This window comes from Lithobates pipiens, unplaced genomic scaffold (assembly GCF_037356315.1).
Source record: "Lithobates pipiens isolate NorthernLeopardFrog02 unplaced genomic scaffold, aLitPip1_a1.2 Scaffold_16, whole genome shotgun sequence".
NCBI classification, from domain to species: domain Eukaryota; kingdom Metazoa; phylum Chordata; class Amphibia; order Anura; family Ranidae; genus Lithobates; species Lithobates pipiens.
Window position 1 is genome coordinate 43,881,943 of NW_027507748.1, and position 19,482 is coordinate 43,901,424.

Sequence of the window (19,482 nt, forward strand, 5' to 3'; positions counted from 1 at the left end):
GTGAATGAATAGGCTGAATTCTCAATGATGTCACTGGCCTCTAGTGAATGGATAGGCTGTATACTCAGTGATGTCACCGGTCTCTAGTGAATGGATAGGCTGCATTCTCAGTGATGTAACCAGTCTCTAGTGAATGGATAGGCTGTATTCTCAGTGATGTCACCGGTCTTCAGTGAATGCATAGGCAGAATTCTCAGTGATGTCACTGGCCTATAGTGAATGGATAGGCTGCATTCTCAGTGATGTCACCAGTCTGTAGTGAATGGATAGGCTGCATTCTCAGTGATGTCACCGGTCTCTAGTGAATGGATAGGCTGCATTCTCAGTGATGTCACCGGTCTCCAGTGAATGGATAGGCTGCATTCTCAGTGATGTCACCGGTCTCTAGTGAATGGATAGGCTGCATTCTCAGTGATGTCACCAGTCTCTAGTGAATGGATAGGCTGCATTCTCAGTGATGTCACCGGTCTCTAGTGAATGGATAGGCTGCATTCTCAGTGATGTCACCGGTCTCTAGTGGATAGGCTGCATTCTCAGTGATGTCACCAGTCTCCAGTGAATGGATAGGCTGCATTCTCAGTGATGTCACCGGTCTCTAGTGAATGGATAGGCTGCATTCTTGGTGAAGTTACTAGTATCTAGTGAATGGATAGGCTGCATTCTCAGTGATGTCACTGGTCTCTAGTGAATGGATAGGCTGCATTCTCAGTGATGTCACCGGTCTCTAGTGAATGGATAGGCTGCATTGTTAGTGATGTCACTAGTATCTAGTGAATGGATAGGCTGTATGCTCAGCAATGTCACCAGTCTCTAGTGAATGGATAGGCTGTATTGTTAGTGATGTCACTGGTCTCTAGTGACTGATTGGCTGTATACTCAGTGATGTCACTGGTCTCTAGTGAATAGATAGGCTGCATTCTTAGTGATGTCACTGATCTCCAGTGAATGGATAGGCCACATTTCCAGTGATGTTATCGGTCTCTAGTGAATGGATAAGCTTCATTTTCAGTGATGTCACCGGTCTCTAGTGAATGGATAGACTGTATGCTCAGCAATTTGCGCTCTCTAGTGAATAGATAGGCTGCATTCTCAGTGATGTCCCCGGTCTCTAGTTTATGGATAGACTGCATTCTCAGTGATGTCACCGGTCTCTAGTTTATGGATAGACTGCATTCTCAGTGATGTCACTGGCCTCTAGTTTATGGATAGACTGCATTCTCAGTGATGTCACTGGCCTCTAGTGAATAGATAGGCTGCATTCTCAGTGATGTCACTGGTCTCTAATGAATGGATAGGCTACATGTTCAGTGATGTAGCCTATCCATTAGAAAACTAATTGAATTTGATTAGAAGACTTTTTGAATTTGATTAAAAACTTGTCCAAAAATAAAGATTCATTATTTCAGATTTGTTACTATGGTAATTCGGGAAATTCGGATACATTCGAATTTCCAAAGAAAATAAAAAATTTGTCTGAATTTCAATTCAGAAATGAACCGAACCTCACACGTCTAACAAGAATTTCAGGGCCACCCAGTAATATGGAGACCTTCTCCTGGGGAAGTGCTCCTCAGGCATTCTGTGCTCTGTAAGCTCCTGCTCTATTGCTATTGGAGCGGTGCCTTGCTGACAGACATTACCTTTCTGCTTGGTGATGTGTGTAACCCCGCAACATATGTGGTTCCATTTCTTATTTCTGTGATCAATCAATTTCTGCAAATGAAGGAACAATTAAACATCAACCTGTGTTGACTGCAGATCGTCAGGTAAACTGGTTAAGTCCCACCCACAGCTGGCTTTCAATAATTGGATAGGCTGCCTTGTTGGCGATATCGGTGAATGGATAGGATAGATTTTATGGCTGTTTCTAGTTTAGATTAAATGAAGTTATACGGTTTCTCTTTTGTTTTTTTATCTCTACAGTTTGTATTTCCCAGAATCATGGAACGTACAGGTGGGACTGATCAATCAACCTTCAGAACCTCCAAATAACTCGGTTATGGTGGAAAAGATCATCTATCACAGAAAGTACAAGTCCAGCACAATGTCCAATGATATCGCCCTGATTAAACTGGCAACGCCATTTACATTTAATGGTAAGAATCAGAATCTTTGTGTCCAATATGTAAAAGTGTAGACTCCAGAAAATACGCATCGGTTTTCTCTAGATTATAATCAGAAAAGGTACAGATAAATCTGGCATTTGAAAACTGCATTGGTAGTTGAGATATTACTTTTCCTTACACCCTTAAAACTTATGTGTGTATCCACCCTACTGTATCTTCTATATAGCATTGAAAAATAACTTCAGCAGCTGTTTATTAAAGTCAATCAAATGTGTGTGTATGTATGTATGTGTGTATATATATATATATATATGTAGTATCTCACAAAAGTGAGTACACCCCTCACATTTTTGTCAATATTTTATTCTATCTTTTCATGTGTCAACACGGAAGAAATGACACTTGTCTACAATGTAAAGTAGTGAGTGTACAGCAAAATAACTCAACACACAGCCATTAATGTCTAAACCACTGGCAACAAAAGTGAGTACACCCCTAAGTGAAAATGTACAAATTGGGCCCACTTAACCATTTTCCCTCCCCGTGTCATGTGGCTCATTAGTGTTACAAGGTCTCAGGTGTGAATGGGAAGCAGGTGTGTTAAATTTGGTGTTATCGCTCTCACTCTCTCATACTGGTCGCTAGAAGTTCAACATGGCACTTCATGGCAAAGAACTCTCTAAAGTTCTGAAAGAAAGAATTGTTGCTCTACATAAAGATGGCCTAGGCTATAAGAAGATTGCCAAGACCCTGAAACTGAGCTGCAGCACGGTGGCCAAGACCATACAGCGGTTTAACAGGACAGGTTCCACTCAGAACAGGCCTCGCTATGGTCTACCAAAGATGTTGAGTGCACGTGCTCAGCGTCATATCCAAAGGTTGTCTTTGGGAAAAAGATGTATGAGTGCTGCCAGCATTGCTGCAGAGGCTGAAGGGGTGGGGGGTTCAGCCTGTCAGTGCTCAGACCATACACCGCACACTGCATCAAATTGGTCTGCATGGCTGTCATCCCAGAAGGAAGCCTCTTCTAAAGATGATGCACAAGAAAGCCCACAAACAGTTTGCTGAAGACAAACAGACTAAGGACATGGATTACTGGAACCATGTCCTGTGGTCTGATGAGACCAAGATAAACTTATTTGGTTCAGATGGTGTCAAGCGTGTGTGGCGGCAACCAGGTGAGAAGTACAAAGACAAGTGTGTCTACATTGCCTACAGTCAAGCATGGTGGTGGGAGTGTCATGGTCTGGGGCTGCATGAGTGCTGCCGGTGTTCTGGCAGATAGTGTCCTGCCATCACACAGTGTCCGCCCCGTACTGCGCATGCGCAGTACGGGGCAGAAGAAGCTTCGGAAAATCTCCGAAGATGAACGGCACCTGCACTGTGAGTGGAGGTGGTAGCCCCACCATCCAAGCGGACATAGGGTTCGGAAAATTAGAGGGCTTCGCTCGCCACGCTTCGGGCTCGGCCTCGCTGCGCTCGGCTCTTTTATATTCCTATGTCCACTTAGATGGTGGGGCTAGAACCTGGACTCATGGCGCAGGTGCCGTTCATCCTCGGGTATTTTTGGAATCTGTGTGTGCTGTGCTGTGTGTACAGCGGACACTATCCGATGGGGGACTGTATGTGATAGGACACCAGCACTGGGGAGCATTGAGGGGACCATGAATACCAACATGTACTGTGACATACTGAAGCAGAGCATGATCCCCTCCCTTCGGAGACTGGGCCGCAGGGCAGTATTCCAACATAATGACCCCAAACACACCTCCAAAATGACCACTGCCTTGCTAAAGAAGCTGAGGGTAAAGGTGATGGGCTGGCCAAGCATGTCTCCAGACCTAAACCCTACTGAGCATCTGTGGGGCGTCCTGAAACGGAAGGTGGAGGAGCGCAAGGTCTCTAACATCCACCAGCTCCATGATGTAATCATGGAGGAGTAGAAGAGGACTCCAGTGGCAACCTGTGAAGCTCTGGTGAACTCCATGCCCAAGAGGGTTCAGGCAGTGCTGGAAGATAATGGTGGTCACTCAAAATATTGACACTTTGGGCCCCAATTTGGACATTTTCACTTAGGGGTGTACTCACTTTTGTTACAAGCGGTTTAGACATTAATGGCTGTGTGTTGAGTTATTTTGAGGGGACAGCAAATTTACACTGTTATACAAGCTGTACACTCACTACTTTACATATATATATATATATATATATATATATATATTATAAATGGAATGGGATTAGTAGTACAACTAAAAAATATAAAGAAAAAAAATTGTATTATTTTTTTTTTATTTACGTGCCATTGTGTTCCAAAAGCCAGATCCACATAAAATACAAGTTATGGATGTAAGTGATAATAATGTTCACTTGGCATTATAGTTATCCTCTGCAAATGCTGTTTTGGGATGCCTAGCATTTATGTCAAATATCGCCATCTTGTGGGCACTTTGTGTAGTGCAATTTATCAGCCAGTTCCAACAACCTGCAAGGAAATATGTTTAATTTTCTTTACACTGCAATCATATTTTAAGTCATAGACTATCATATGTGCTCTGATGTTTTCAATGTATTGATTTAAGTGTTGCTGAGTAGTTCTGAGCTACCACTGGTCAGTAAAGGCAACCCAGCCCACCGGTAGCCAATGTGAGCTGTGCCACACCACTGTCGTCGCCATTTGTCAGCACTGGTGGTCTTGAAGCTGTTCTGCTGAGCTGGTAAATCTCACAATCAGCTGGGTTTCTTTGCATGTAGGATAACTTCATAAATCCCAAATAAACTAGCAGTTTAAATCAAATAAAAACCTTTCTGGTGCATCCATAGAAAAGGTGTTTAAACTCACACCATTGGTTTTGTTTGAAAAGCAGCCACAGCCTGAGTAGAAAACTTGTCTCCTGTCTGTATGCTGCAGAAACAGACCCTTACGCTCTGTGTGGAAGCAGCGGCCTCTCTGCGCAGAACCGACACACACCCCTGCTGATTCAGAACTAGAGCTCTCCAATCAGAAGGCTGTAGCTACTTTCTACTGGAAACAAAATGTATTTAAATTGAAAGTTCACCTGGGCTTTATGTTATCTTACAAACTCTAGAATCACAAATGTGTCCCTGCAGAGTTGTTTCACCTGCCAAAGTATGTCAATTTATGTCCATCCAGTCCTGAGATTTCCACAGACCCACCATAACGCAGAGACTGGTTGATGACATCTACTGCACTTAAACTATAAGCCTAGTCACCTTCATGCCCCCAGGCTATCATTGCTCAATGGTGTAGCAACACACTAATGAGCTCATCAGCTCTATTCTCTCTTCTCTCTCCTCCTATCAGCATGTTCCTTGTCAGCACAAGTGCACAACACACAGCTGATTGGCTACTAGTTCTGCCCCTCTCCCAGTTTGAGCTCTATTGTATAGGGCAGTGATGGTGAACCTTGGCACCCCAGATGTTTTGGAACTACATTTCCCATGATGCTCCAGTACACTGCAGAGTGCCAGAGCATCATGGGAAATGTAGTTCCAAAACATCTGGGGTGCCAAGGTTCGCCATCACTGGTATAGGGCATTAAAAGCTGATAAAATGTATATTCAGGTACTTACACTAGTTGCGTAAAAAAAAAAAGAAAGCATTTAATTATTTTTTGTAATTCTCAACTGCATTTATTGGCATTTGCTGTATCTGCCTAGAGTTTACCTTCAAGGCAACCTGGTCATAACAGCCAGGAAAATGGCATTCTCGTCATTCTCGAGTCGTTCAGCAATAGCTGCCCATATATTTTCCTTAGGAAGTATTTAACTTAAAGCAGATATACAAAATAATAAGACCAATGGATGCAAATATATATTTTAGATATATTATTAAACTTAATTTTAAATACAACTAGTGTAAATCCCTAAATCCCTAGCAGCACCCAGACTGGGAGTGGGAGGGGCAGCACTTGTGGCCAATCAGAAGTGCTGCATGCATATGTGCTGAAAAGAAACATGCGACTAGAAGAAAACAAAAAGATGACCTCATCAGTCTGCTGCTTCATAGGCTTTGTATGATATACAGTATAAACAATATATATCTATCTATCTATCTATCTATCTATCTATATATATATATATATATATATATATATATATATATATATATATATATATATATATATATATATATATATATATATGTATTGTATACACTGTATAATATATATATATATATATATATATATATATATATACTGTATATCATATGAAGCAGCACACTGATGAGGTCATCTTTTGTTTTCTTCTAGCAGCATGCTTGGCCAGTACACCCCTCACATTTTTGTAAATACTTTATTCTATCTTTTCATGTGACAACACTGAAGAAATTACACTTTGCTACAATGTAAAGTAGTGAGTGTACAGCTTGTATAACAGTGTAAATTTGCTGTCCCCTCAAAATAACTCAACACACAGCCATTAATGTCTAAACCGCTGGCAACAAAAGTGAGTACACCCCTAAGTGAAAATGTCCAAATTGGGCCCAAAGTGCCAATATTTTGTGTGGCCACCATTATTTTCCAGCACTGCCTTAACCCTCTTGGGCATGGAGTTCACCAGAGCTTCACCGGTCACCACTGGAGTCCTCTTCCCCTCCTCCATGATGACATCACGGAGCTGTTGGATGTTAGAGACCTTGCGCTCCTCCACCTTCTGTTTGAGGATGCCCCACAGATGCTCAATAGGGTTTAGGTCTGGAGACATGCTTGGCCAGCCCATCACCTTTACCCTCAGCTTCTTTAGCAAGGCAGTGGTCGTCTTGGAGGTGTGTTTGGGGTCGTTATCATGTTGGAATACTGCCCTGCGGCCCAGTCTCTGAAGGGAGGGGATCATACTCTTTTTCATTATGTCACAGTACATGTTGGCATTCCTGGTTCCCTCCATGAACTGTAGCCCCCCAGTGCCGGCAGCACTGATGCAGCCCCAGACCATGACACTCCCACCACCATACTTAACCGCAGGCAAGACACAATTGTCTTTGTTCTCCTCACCTGGTTGCCGCCACACACGCTTCACACCATCTGAACCTAATAAGATTATCTTGGTCTCATCAGACCACAGGACTTGGTTCCAGTAATCCATGTCCTTAGTCTGCTTGTCTTCAGCAAACTGTTTGTGGACTTTCTTGTGCCTTATCTCCTTCTGGGATGACAGCCATGCAGACCAATTTGATGCAGTGTGTGGTGTATGGTCTGAGCAATGACAGGCTGACCCCCCACCCCTTCAACCTCTGCAGCAATGCTGGCAGTGCTCATACATCTATTTCCCAAAGACAACCTCTGGATATGATGCTGAGAACGTGCACTCAGCTTCTTTGGTTGACCATGGCGAGGCCTGTTCTGAGTGGAACCTGTCCTATTAAACCGCTTATTGGTCTTGGCCACCGTGCTGCAGCTCAGTTTCAGGGTCTTGGCAATCTTCTTATAGCCTAGGCCATCTTTATGTAGAGCAACAATTCTTTTTTCCAGATCCTCAGAGAGTTCTTTGCCATGAGGTACCATGTTGAACATCCAGTGACCAGTATGAGAGAGTGAGAGCGATAACACCAAAATTAATACACCTGCTCCCAATTCACTGTCATTTGTTCAGTGTTGTCATATGAAAAGATATAACAAAATATTTACAAAAATGTGGGGGGTGTACTCACGTTTGTGAAATACTGTATATATACACTATATTGTCAAAATGATTGCACCTGTCTTTACCTGTCCCGCACATGAACTTTAATGGCATCCCAGTCTTAGTCCGTAGGGTTCAATATTGAGTTGGCCCACCCTTTGCAGCTATAACAATTTCAACTCTTCTGGGAAGGCTGTAAAATATAGGCATAGGCTCATCTGGTATCATTAGTAGTAAACCACTGATGAGACAGAGAGACCCAGGAACAGTCTAATGCCCTGTACATGCGATAGGATTTTCCGACAACAAAATCCATGGGATTTTTTCCAACGGATGTTGGCTAAAACTCGTCTTGCCTACACACGGTCTCAAAAGTTGGTTGGAAATTCCGAACGCCAAGAACGCGGTGACGTACAACGCGTATGACGAAGTTCAAGAAGTTCAAAATGAAGTTCAATAGCTAGTGCTGCTCTTCTGCTTGATTCCAAGCATACGTGGCACTTTGTGCATCGGAATTGTGTACACACAATCGGAATTTCCGCAATCGGATTTTGTTGTCGGAAAATTTGAGAACCAGTTCTCAAAGTTTGTGTGATGGAAATTCCTATGGGAAATGTGCGATGGAGCCTACACACGGTTGGAATTTCCGACAGCAAGGTCCTATCACACATTTTCCATCGGAAAATCCGATCGTGTGTACAGGGCATTATTCAGCAAGGCAGGAAGCAAACACGGTTCAATGTAGGAAGACTTTGTACGGTAAGTCCATAGCCTTAAAATAAAAAAACTCAGCTCATCTGCTAACTTAAAGTGACTGTAAAGGAAAATTGTTATTTAAGAATTATAAAAAACATGTTATACTTGGTCCGTGTAATGGTTTTGCACTGAGCAGCCCCGGTCCCCCTTAAGCACTCTGAGCCCCTCCCCCTTGCCGACTGCCACCATAGCATATATAGAATAGACTGCATGAAGGTAAAAAAAAAACTTCAGCTGTTACAACCTCTAGTTTCTGACTAACAGAGTGCCCTCTACTGGGTCCCTCAAAACATACATGCAGCTCTTTTACCTTTTTAGCGTTCTGCCAGCGCTCAGCCTTTTCACTCAGCAGCAAACTCCCACAAGAAAGAAAGAGAAGTTAATTAACTCATTAATCTTACATCTATAAGGAAAACTATATATATATATATATATATATATATATATATATATATATATATATATATATATATATATATATATATATATAAAATATATATATATATATATATATGTACCAAATATATCTTTTACCACCAGGCCTTGTACAACCAATATGTCTTCCACACTATGGAGAAGATTTTCCAGAGGGTAAAATTTGCTGGATATCTGGTTGGGGAGCCACGGAAGATGGAGGTAAACTAAACTTTCATTATTTTTATTGTCTGAAATTTTTATACAGATAATACATGAAGAAGCATTCATACAGTATATCAGCCACTGTCCATAAGGAGCTCACCATGGCCATGGCCACACAATTCTGTTTGCGTGATTTTGCGACGATTAATCGGGTGAAAATCGTGGCAAAATCATGCCACGGTTGGGGTGCCATGCCGTGCTCCGCTAAAATGTTCAAGTTTGGCTTGAAGAAAAGGTGGCAACCCTATGTTGCAAGCTTAGTGCCAGCCACTCACTCCTGGGTTTACTTCCGCAATTTTTACTTCCTGTTTGTCATGATTGGATATGGGCAATTAGATGGTAGATCGCCTGGGCATCTGATGAACCACCCTGATGAAACCCACGTGCTAGGTGGGTGAAACAGGTTGGTGTAGTGCCCCATGCACTCCCGTTTATCCAACCATGTCCAGGCGATCTACCATCTGATTGCCCATATCCAATCACAACAAACAGGAAGTGAAAATCGTGAAATCTGGAAACCGGAGGTAAAACTGGAAGTGAGCGGCTGGCCCGCTGGAGATGGATGTACACAAAGCTTGCAACAGGGGAACTCGAGTGACTGGCAGCACCAACATCAAGGGGCAACAGTGACAGGTGGATGCAGGAGGAAAGCTTCCGCCACCATGGAAGATGATGGACAACTACATGCGAGTCCTACCTCCTCGCCGAAGAGGAATGTTGTTGGTGCCCTGTGCATCTTAGTGAGATCCTCCCCGCAGACCGGGGTGACACTAGCAGTGATGTGATCGCCACACTTGAATTGCCCCATCACCATTTGCATCATTCATCCCTATGCCATACCTCTTGACATTGAATCCCCTCCATTTCAGTTTTGAGCCCTTATGTTGCTGTCCTTTGTTGGGTTTGTGCAGACAGCAGTTGCTTTGAATTGGTGAATACCACAGGAACTCAGAACTTGGATATAACGTCCACTGCTGTATTTTTATGCTGGTCCGCCACGGAGTCTCTCGTTTGTACTTTATAGTGATGACACAGGGCATAAGTAAGTGGGCCTGGATATTCTCAAGGTAGGCACCTAGCATTCAGTTGCAAGTGCCCCATGGATTTCCCAGGAGCCCTTCAGACCCATTTGTAGGTGTCATCCATTAAGGTTTTTCACTGTCAGGATAAGATGTACATGATTGCAGGTTCGGTATAGATTTTATCAATACTGGAGACACAGGGTACACAGTGGGCCTGGATGTCCTAAAGGTAGGCGTATAGCATGTAGCTGAAAAAGCCCCGTAGGTTTCCCAGGACCCCTCTTTCATGTGTCATTTTTACCAACCTGTTTAGTGTCTTGTATGTATGGAAGTGGCACGGCTGGTATCCCGGGAGTGTGTTTTTAGAAGGACAACGTTGTCGTTTTAAACTTATTTTGCCATTTTTTGAGAAAGTTTACAAAATTTGTTTATTTGTGTGCAAATTTTCAATAAAGCTTATCTTAGGAGTACTCTGCTGTGTGTTCCCACCTCTCTTTTTGAGAGTACGGACCCTTTTTTGAGGATATCTTTCCTCACCCCCTGCCCATTGAGAATGTACACACTCCATGTGGATGATGCTCTTGGAGGGAGCTGAAAAATAAGGTTACTATCCAAAGGGTCAGTTTATACTACATGGCAAAAACCAGATGTACCATATTACCATATACCTAACCAATTATCGGAAAGGTTTGATAAAACCAATGACAACTCCTTCCTTCTCCTTAAGAACAGGCAGATAGTGTTCCCTTTAAGATTGGAAGATGTTTATGGCCATGTGCTCTAACTCGCTAATGCCACACGGGGCACAAAAGGGCAAGGGAAAGGCATCACCTGCTCACTTTCTATTTACTGATAAAGCATGTCCAAAAGCAAACGTACTTGCACCTAAGGTGTTACAGCATTCTAAGGTACTGTGGTTAAATCCACAGCAATAATCTCCAGTATCTTCTCTACTACTTCAAGAGTCTACCTTCACGTGGACCAGTTGGTGTTCATGTGGGAGAAGAAACCCTTTGATAAAGACTATTGAAGGAATACTAAAGTACCCCTTTGGCCCTATTGGTGGAGAGACACACATGACCGGACTTTTCGACGGACTAGGTCCGACGGTCTTCCGGCGGAGTTCTGATGGACTTTCCGAACTAACGGACTTGGCCACACACAAGCACACCAAAGTCCGACGGATTCGAACGTGATGACATACGACCGGACTATAATAAGGAAGTTCATAGCCAGTAGCCAATAGCTGCCCTAGCGTTGGTTTTCATCCGTTGGACTAGCATACAGACAAACAGGTTTTTCGACCGGACTCGAGTCCTTCTGAAAGAGTTGAAACGTGTTTTAAATCTAAAGTCCGTCTGATTTTTGGACAGTAAAGGTCCGATGAAGCCCACACACGATCCAAATGTCCGGCGGATTCGTTCCATCGGACCTAGTCCGTCGAAAAGTCCGGTCGTGTGTACGCGGCATTATTCTTTGTGTATTGTGTGACATTCTTGGGGGCTTTGCTCAAGGTGTTGTGCTTTTCAAAGAGTTTTATCCAGCCTGCAAATACTGTTTAGGGCTTGTTGGCCCACTTTTATTTAAAAGAAAAAAGTTAAAGTTCAAAACACAGTTGACCTTACAGGGGTCTCTACCATCACTTCAGAACATAAAAGAGAAATGTCCTTAAGTCTCCTGTCTTTCTCTTTGCAGAGCTGTTGCTTAGGCATCAAGCCCCGGCCTTTGGGATGGTCCTTCAGACCACCTCACAGCAGGTAGTACTTTGGTCACATACAGCTCTGTACCTCAGTCTCAGCTCTACCAGGTCTCTCTGCATTTTCGCAGCGTTTTCACAGCTCCCTCTTGCACTAGCCCAGCCCTGACCTGGGGAGGAACCTTCGGTCTCCTGGGTGGAACCCTGAACTATGGCCAGCCCCATGAGTATAAAGGGTGTGCACACCTCCATAGACACAGCCTACTGGTCTTTGGTAAAACCTGTACACAGGGGTAGAATCTTCTTCCCTTCCAAAACTCTTTGAAGGAACCCCCTGCTCTCCAGGCCCCAATCCAATACAAAACCCGGATAAATCTCAAAAGACTCAGAACAGAAATGCTGGAGCCTGTCAATCGCCATCTGTGAGAACCCTGTGTGCCATTTACTTTTTCTAACACAGTGGCACAATGGGCTAGTATTATCACAATTAACGTACAATTGTATTATTTTAACTTAAGACTTCATATTTATATTTGGCACCTTTAAAGTCCCAACTCTAGAGAAAATAGGGCTTAGTTTTGGATATGGTAATTCAGGGATGCGGTGCCCTGGTCCCTCCTCTCTCCAAATTCAGCGGTTTATTGCAAATAAGCCTTTATATCAGCCTGCTTGACTTGAGAGGAAAAGAAAATTCTGTCCAAATGGATCCTGCGGTCTGATGCGGATGCTAATGGCTGTTGATTTTGCACATTCGATTTCATTTAATATCAATTTGTCTAACTGCCTGGTATACTCTTCCCAGATATACTACATGGGTATATTATACGGACTAGTATTTTATCATCCCACATTGAATATAATCTATATTATTCAGTAGAGATAAGTGTGTCCAGTTGAATTCTTTTCTAGCTACACCCTTGATTTGTTATCAAACATTAAAGGGATCCTGAAGAAGCCTCGAGATAGGCGAAACACGTTAGACCTGACTCTCCGGATACATCTTTATGGTCATTTTTATTGAATATTTAATCATAGGGATGTGCAGTTATCAATATGTTTTTATGTATTTTGATACAATAAATGTATGTTTTTAACAGAGTTAAATATGAGTTTTCTTTTTGCAAATTTTTTGGACACCCTAAATATCCCCATTTGGTCATGAATTTTCCTACTTAAAGAGGAAGTAACCCCTCTTTGATTCCCTGCAAAGGTAAAGCATAATGGACTACTATGCATCGCATAGTAGTCCATTATGTGTCACTTACCTGACACATGAGCCAGCGAAGTCACCGCTGTCCCCTGTAGTTCCGAGCGCCCATCTTCTTGGTGGGTCTCCATGGGTCTCGCTGCTCCAGCGCTGTGATTCGCCGGAGCAGCGATGATGTCACTCCCGTGCGCATGCACGGGAGCCGACACTCGCAGCATATCACCGCGATCTGCGGCTTACCCAGTGTGCGCCGCTGTCTACGTATAGGTTTAGGAGATATTTCTTGGACCTACAGGTAAGCCTTAATCTAGGCTTACCTGTAGGTCAAAGTGGTTTGTAAGGGTTTACAACCACTTTAAGGGTACATGAGGAAATCTCTCTACTATCACATTTTGACATTTTTGGGGATATAGCCCAACATATACAGATGGGGTCTCCTACACAAAATTTTAGGGTATTAGGAAAATATTTAGGGTGACTGCAGAGCTGTACACCCCGCTCACTTTATACAGTATGTCTAGTAGACTGGAAAAGGGGTCAGCAAGCAGTTCCAGATGCAGCAGGCAGGAGTGATGGAGGAGGGTGACATGACCTGGAAGGGGTTCCATCATCATTTTGCGGTGGGGCCCCATGAGTTTAAATTGTGCCCCTATTGCAAACCCCATGCAATCAGACCTCAAGAAAAGATGTGAAAACTCACATTCCTCTCCACAGATGGGTAGAACGATGTCCATAGAAGACCCACTAGTATAACAGGAATCTGCTAGCTGAGAACCCTGAGGGCTACTTGATTAAAACCCCACGTAGCTTGTATAGTATTCGTTGTAAAAGGGCATTTATTTCAGAATGGATGGAGGGTTCTATCAAACATTTTCTGTTGGAATTTCCGACAGAAAAAGTTTGAGAGCTGGTTCTAAAATTTTTCTGACAACAAAATCCGATCAGACTTTTTCCGATCGTGTGTAATGAATTCCGACGCACAAAGTGGTACACATGTTTAGAAAAAATTTGGAGACAAAAGCTATTGGCTACTTGCCTCTTTATAGTCCTATCGTACGTGGTTTACGTCACCTCGTTCTGGACGATTGGATTTTCCGACAACTTTGTGCGACCGTGTGTATGCAAGACAAATTTCGGCCAAAATCAGTTGGACAAAATCCAACGGATTTTGTGGTCGGATTGTCCGACCGTGTGTATGGGGCATATTAGAGCCTCAGGCTCGAATAATGTGCTTTAAAAAAAAAACCCTGTTGGATTCGATGTGTCCAGCACCTTACATGTAGATTAGGGGTTGGGCACATGAAATAGGGGGGAGGTGCCCCTAGGCCCTGTATGAACGGGCCACCACTGGGTATAGGATATTGAGACATTTGTGCATCCACCAATTTTTTCTTGTCATCTTCATAGATTAATAACACACACCTTAAAAATGTTACCAGCAGTGTTGAGCCTCACAATTGTGTCCCAATACACCAGATTAGCTCTAACACAACGAGGTGTAGAAGCATATTTTTAGAGCAAGGGGTACAGATTTCTCCCAAATTTATTAACCTCCATTCTCCTCTTTTTGCCCAGCTCCAGTGTCCCTCTTTACCCCCCCCCAGGGGGCTGGAAAGACTGCAAGATCACATGACCCCTGTGATTAGCTGTCCTGCTGGCTCCTGTTCATTACTAGATCAGTGTCTACAGTAGTTCGGCCATTGTGCTGGGAATGCACAATGAGCCCTGACTGATCTCTGTAGTTGAGGGGACTCTGGAAAATGTTATCCTCAAGTTTTTTGCAGCAGAAGCTTGTCAGGTTTACTATTACTTTCGCTCCATAACTCAGCTCCCCCACCCAGCAGTGACTTAGCAGCCTTTCAGACTTCAAAGGGGAGGAAGTGGCAGAGTCGTTACTGTTTCTAATGTGAACTTTGAGGATGAATTGTGCCACAGTGCTTGCATCTACAGAGGTCAATCCAAGCTTCTTTTAAAGCTGACTGCATCAGCCAATCACTTCTTATAAAATGTGGGGGTTCCAGTGAAATCTTCTGACCTAAGATCTTGACTTGCCCACTGCTTGACTGGTTCCATTCCACCTGTGAGCTTTGGTCATGCTTGCTCAGGGCTGGATCTAGGGGGGTGCTGCGGAGGGCTGTCCCCCTCCCCCCAGATTTTAGTTGTGCTTCTCAAGGTTTCTGAGAGTGCATCCACTGGTCCATGACCAAGTCGAATACAGACAGTTGATATGAGGAGGCACACTTATAGGGAGACTCTGATGGGGACACTGATGTAAGGGGGCTCTCTGATGGAAAACCCTGATTTAAGGGGCACTCTGTTGGATATCCTAATGTAAGGGAGCACTCTGATGTGGACACTTGATGTAAGGGGGAACTCTAATGGGGACACTGATGTAAGGTTGCTCTCTGATGGGGACACCTGATGTAAGGGAGAGTCTGATGAGGACACTGAAATAAGGGGGCTCTCTGATGGAAAATCCTTATGTAAGGGGGCACTCTGTTGGAGATCCTGATGTAAGAGGGAACTCTTATGGGGAATTCTGATGTAAGGGGGAACTCTGATGGGTACCCTGGTGTAAAGGGGCACTCTATAGAGAGCCTGATGTAAGTGGGTACTCTGATGGGGACACATTGTGTAAGAGGGAACCTGGATGTAAGGGGGCATTCTGATGGAAAACCCTGATGTAAAGGGCACTCTGATGGGGACACCTGATGTAAGGGAGAACTCTGATGGAAAACCCTGATGTAAGGGGCACTCTGATGGGGATACCTGATGTAAGGAAGAACTCTGATGGGGAAATCTAGTTTAAGGGGTAACTCAGATGGGGACAAATGATGTAAGGGGGAACTCTGATAGGGAAATCTGATGTAAGGGGGCACTCTTTTGAAAAGGACATGTTCAAGGATCCAATGTGTTTTCTCGGGTGGGGGGGTTCGTATGGTGTAAATTAAAAAAAAAAACAAGACAAGAGAGTCACTTAATCATTTGTTGGCAAACACATCATGACTAACTCTAGCCAAAGGTATTTTTTTTAAGAAAGAGTGGGGAAGAGTTTACATTTCTGTCAGGTTTTTATTTTTGTCTGAAACTCCAATGGAAACTTTTTCCCTCGTCTGTCCTTGTGACCAGTGGTGTATTTTGGTTTTGTGCAGCCCTAGCCAAGACTAAAATCGGGCGCCCCCCATCAAAATTTGTGCCACCCCTTCCTTCACAAGGGGCTATGCAGGGTCTATGGTTGCTTTGCAGGGTCCCTGGTGGCTATTTGGAGTCTCTGGTTGCCTTATAGGGTCCCTGGTTGCTATGTGGGATCTCTGGTGGCTATGCAGGGTCTATGGTTGCTTTGCAGGGTCTCTGGTGGCTATTTGGAGTCTCTGGTTGCCTTACAGGGTCCCTGGTTGCTATGTGGGGTCTCTGGTGGCTATGCAGGGTCTTTGGTGGCTATGCGGGCTCTCTGGTGGCTATGCGGGCTCTCTGGTGGCTAAGTGGGATCTCTGGTGGCTATGCAGGGTCTCTGGTGGCTATGCGGGATCTCTGGTGGCTATGCAGGATCTCTGGTGGCTATGCAGGGTCTCTGGTGGCTATGCAGGGACTCTGGTGGCTATGTGAGATCTGTGGTGGCTATGAGGGATCTCTGGTAGCTATGCAGGGTCTCTGGTGGCTATGCAGGGACTCTGGTGGCTATGTGGGATCTCTGGTGGCTATGCAGGGTCTCTGGTGGCTATGCAGGGACTCTGGTGGCTATGTGGGATCTTTGGCGGCTATGGGGGAGGGAGAGAGGGGGGGGTGAAAGAAAGGTAAGGGGGTGAGAGAGAGGGGAGGGGGTTGAAAAAGAGAGAAGGGGCTCCCCTATACCCCCATACTACACTAGGAAACTATCTCATCCCCCCTCCCAAAAACAACTGCACCGGACTCTCACCTTCCAGCAGCCTGCTGGCTCTTTTTTATCAGCTGTGTGTACCAAGGCTGCCAAGGCTGGGTCACAGCTCGGGACTCCGACCTGCTCTGCCAATTGAGCTACTTCTGGGATCAGAGCCTGCAGCCACCTCCTGCTTTCGCTTCGCTCCCCTGTCACCAAACAGTCAGTCCGCGACCACCCTTGGTGTCACCCCCCTGGCTGGGTGTCCGCACCCCCTGCACCCCTGTAGCGAAGTCACTGCTTCTCTGCAGTCCTCGTAGTGTCCCTTCTACCTGCGGGCGGCCCCGTCCCACTGAAAAATGCCACCCAAGGCAAGCGCCTTGTTTGCTTTTTGATAGATACGTCCCTGCTTGTGACACCAGACCAAGAAAAGGGTTGTGTAGTTGTCACTACGAAAGGAAGGCATATACAATGATGGTGAACCTTGGCACTTTTGGTATTGTTCTCCAGTGGTGGCAAACCTTGCTCCCCCTCCAATGTTATGGAACTACATTTCCCATGATGCTCCGCAGTGTAGCCGAGCATCATGGCAAATGTAGTTCCATAACATCGGGGGGGGGGGGGGGGGCAAGGTTTGCCACCACTGGAGAACAACACCAAAAGTTTGGGAAAGACCCTTTTATTTTCTAGCCCCCCATGCACAAAGCCAGCTCCATGGCTTGATGGGTTTGGTGTGGAGGAACTCAACTGGCCTGCACAGAGCCTTGACCCTTTTTAAGGATAAATGTTGGGTTTTAGTGAAAAAGAATGTTTCTGTATATTGCAACATGTCAGGAATTTATTCAGTGTAGCGTTACTTTAAAGCAAACACTGTCATTATCATTTAATATACAAACCCGGGATTTAGAATAATTCATTTTTTGATGGTATCGCCCATTGAAATGGCCATGAAAGCAGGAAGCAAATAAGGTATCGAGAGCAAAAAGTTACATCAAATACCATTTGTATTGTTGCCGTGTTTCTCTAATCCCCGAGCAAAAGTCTGTTTACCGACCCTTTCAAAGTAACCTTATTTTCCGCATATCACCACCTTTGTGTTCCACCCCTACGAGGAGACCGTACCTCTAAATAGATCATCCTGTTTTCTTATCACAATAGACCTTGTGTGATTTACCGTGTTTGAAATCCTTTTTTTTTTTTTTTTTCTGTAAATAGACTTAATAATAGTTTTATCGAGTGTTTAAAAAGCCTCGGACTCCGTGTTGTCACCTCGCATTCCTGGTTTGTTTTCCCCGAGTCTTTTTAATATATTTTCACCTTTTTTTTTTCCTCCTTCTTTTATAATTGAAATGGCAGATCGGCTCAGGCAAGCTCTTTGTGAAAGATATTTAAATGAGGGATTAAGAAACAGCTTATTCTTCTGCTTAATGCCCGCTGCCGAATTCATTGCATCACGCACGGTTGCCATGGCAACGGCTGTATTATTACCGATTCACCGCAGCTATGGAATCGCAGCAGGTGGCAAAGTTAGCGAGACGGGCGAAAAAAAAAAAAAAAAAGGTTTCAGTACTCGAGATGAAAAAAAAAGAAGAAAAATTTATAATTTGTGTTGGTGTTCTGCTCCATCTCTTGACGCAGCGAGGTATTTGAATTTAACGGAAATCATAACAAAGGTATAGATGGAAAAAAATAAAATTAAAAAAAAGACCTCCGTTTTATTTAAAATAAAGGCGATGAAAGTGGAAGGAGGTGGGTAGGTAAATGGTACCCACCAATTTTGATTGTCTTGATTCACATACTATCCCCATCCATCCCCATTAGGTTCTGATTTCTGCGGTGGTCGATGGATTCTATGGTATGGGCAGAGCTTGTTTGCTGGCCCCATAGGTGCTAAGAGATTTCCATTGTCTTCATCTTCTCAAGACTTTTACTATAGTGCCCTGGAGCTTCCTTTAAAGAAGCCTTCCTTTCAGCCTTGCACAGTTGGACAGGCTCCTCTCCCGTTCTGAAATCACATTACTCCAATTTCACTGCACATTGTGAGCCTCTCACAGTGTGCATTAGAAGCGACAGCAGGTCAGATAAAGCCCGCCTCATTTCCTGGCTGGAAAACGTTCAGAATCATCTAGCTCCCCCCCAGCCGGACATTCCCTGGCGCGCCCCCCCCCCCCCCCCCCTTATACATTGGCTTTCAGTTAATTCAGTAATAGAGGCCCAGCATCCCCTAGGGTGGTCTGCAGCCTGCCTAGGAATGTCCACAGTACCAGACTGATATCCATCCGTCAAGGCATTTTGATATTTGCATAGCTCGTTGCAAGAGCCAGCCCACTGCTTGCATCAGGACTGAGGACTCCTAAGAGGAGTACTGAGAAAGGGTGCTGTGGTGCTTTAGGGAAGCTAAATGATGATGAAGGGGGGGGGACCAATGAAGGCAAAATATAAGCAGATTAAAACTTTGCTTTAACCAGTTGCCAACCGCCCTATAACAGATTATTTGCTACAGGGCGACCGTTCGGTGTCTCGGGCGTTGATGGCGTCAACGCGTTTCACTGTACGATTGCGTAGGTCCAGACGAAAGCTACGCAATCATACAGAGAAGC

The 19,482-nt window shown here is 44.3% G+C and overlaps 1 protein-coding gene across 2 annotated transcripts in view; it reads left to right on the forward strand.

The window, feature by feature from the left end:
- Positions 1–19,482, forward strand: part of TMPRSS3 (transmembrane serine protease 3) — a 116,026-nt gene that overhangs the window by 66,902 nt on the left and 29,642 nt on the right. For both annotated transcript variants that reach the window (XM_077479806.1, XM_077479805.1), the window contains 2 exons: positions 1,924–2,096; positions 9,003–9,098. In XM_077479806.1, the coding sequence (XP_077335932.1) occupies positions 1,924–2,096; positions 9,003–9,098 (269 nt within the window). The remainder of the gene's footprint in view (positions 1–1,923; positions 2,097–9,002; positions 9,099–19,482) is intronic.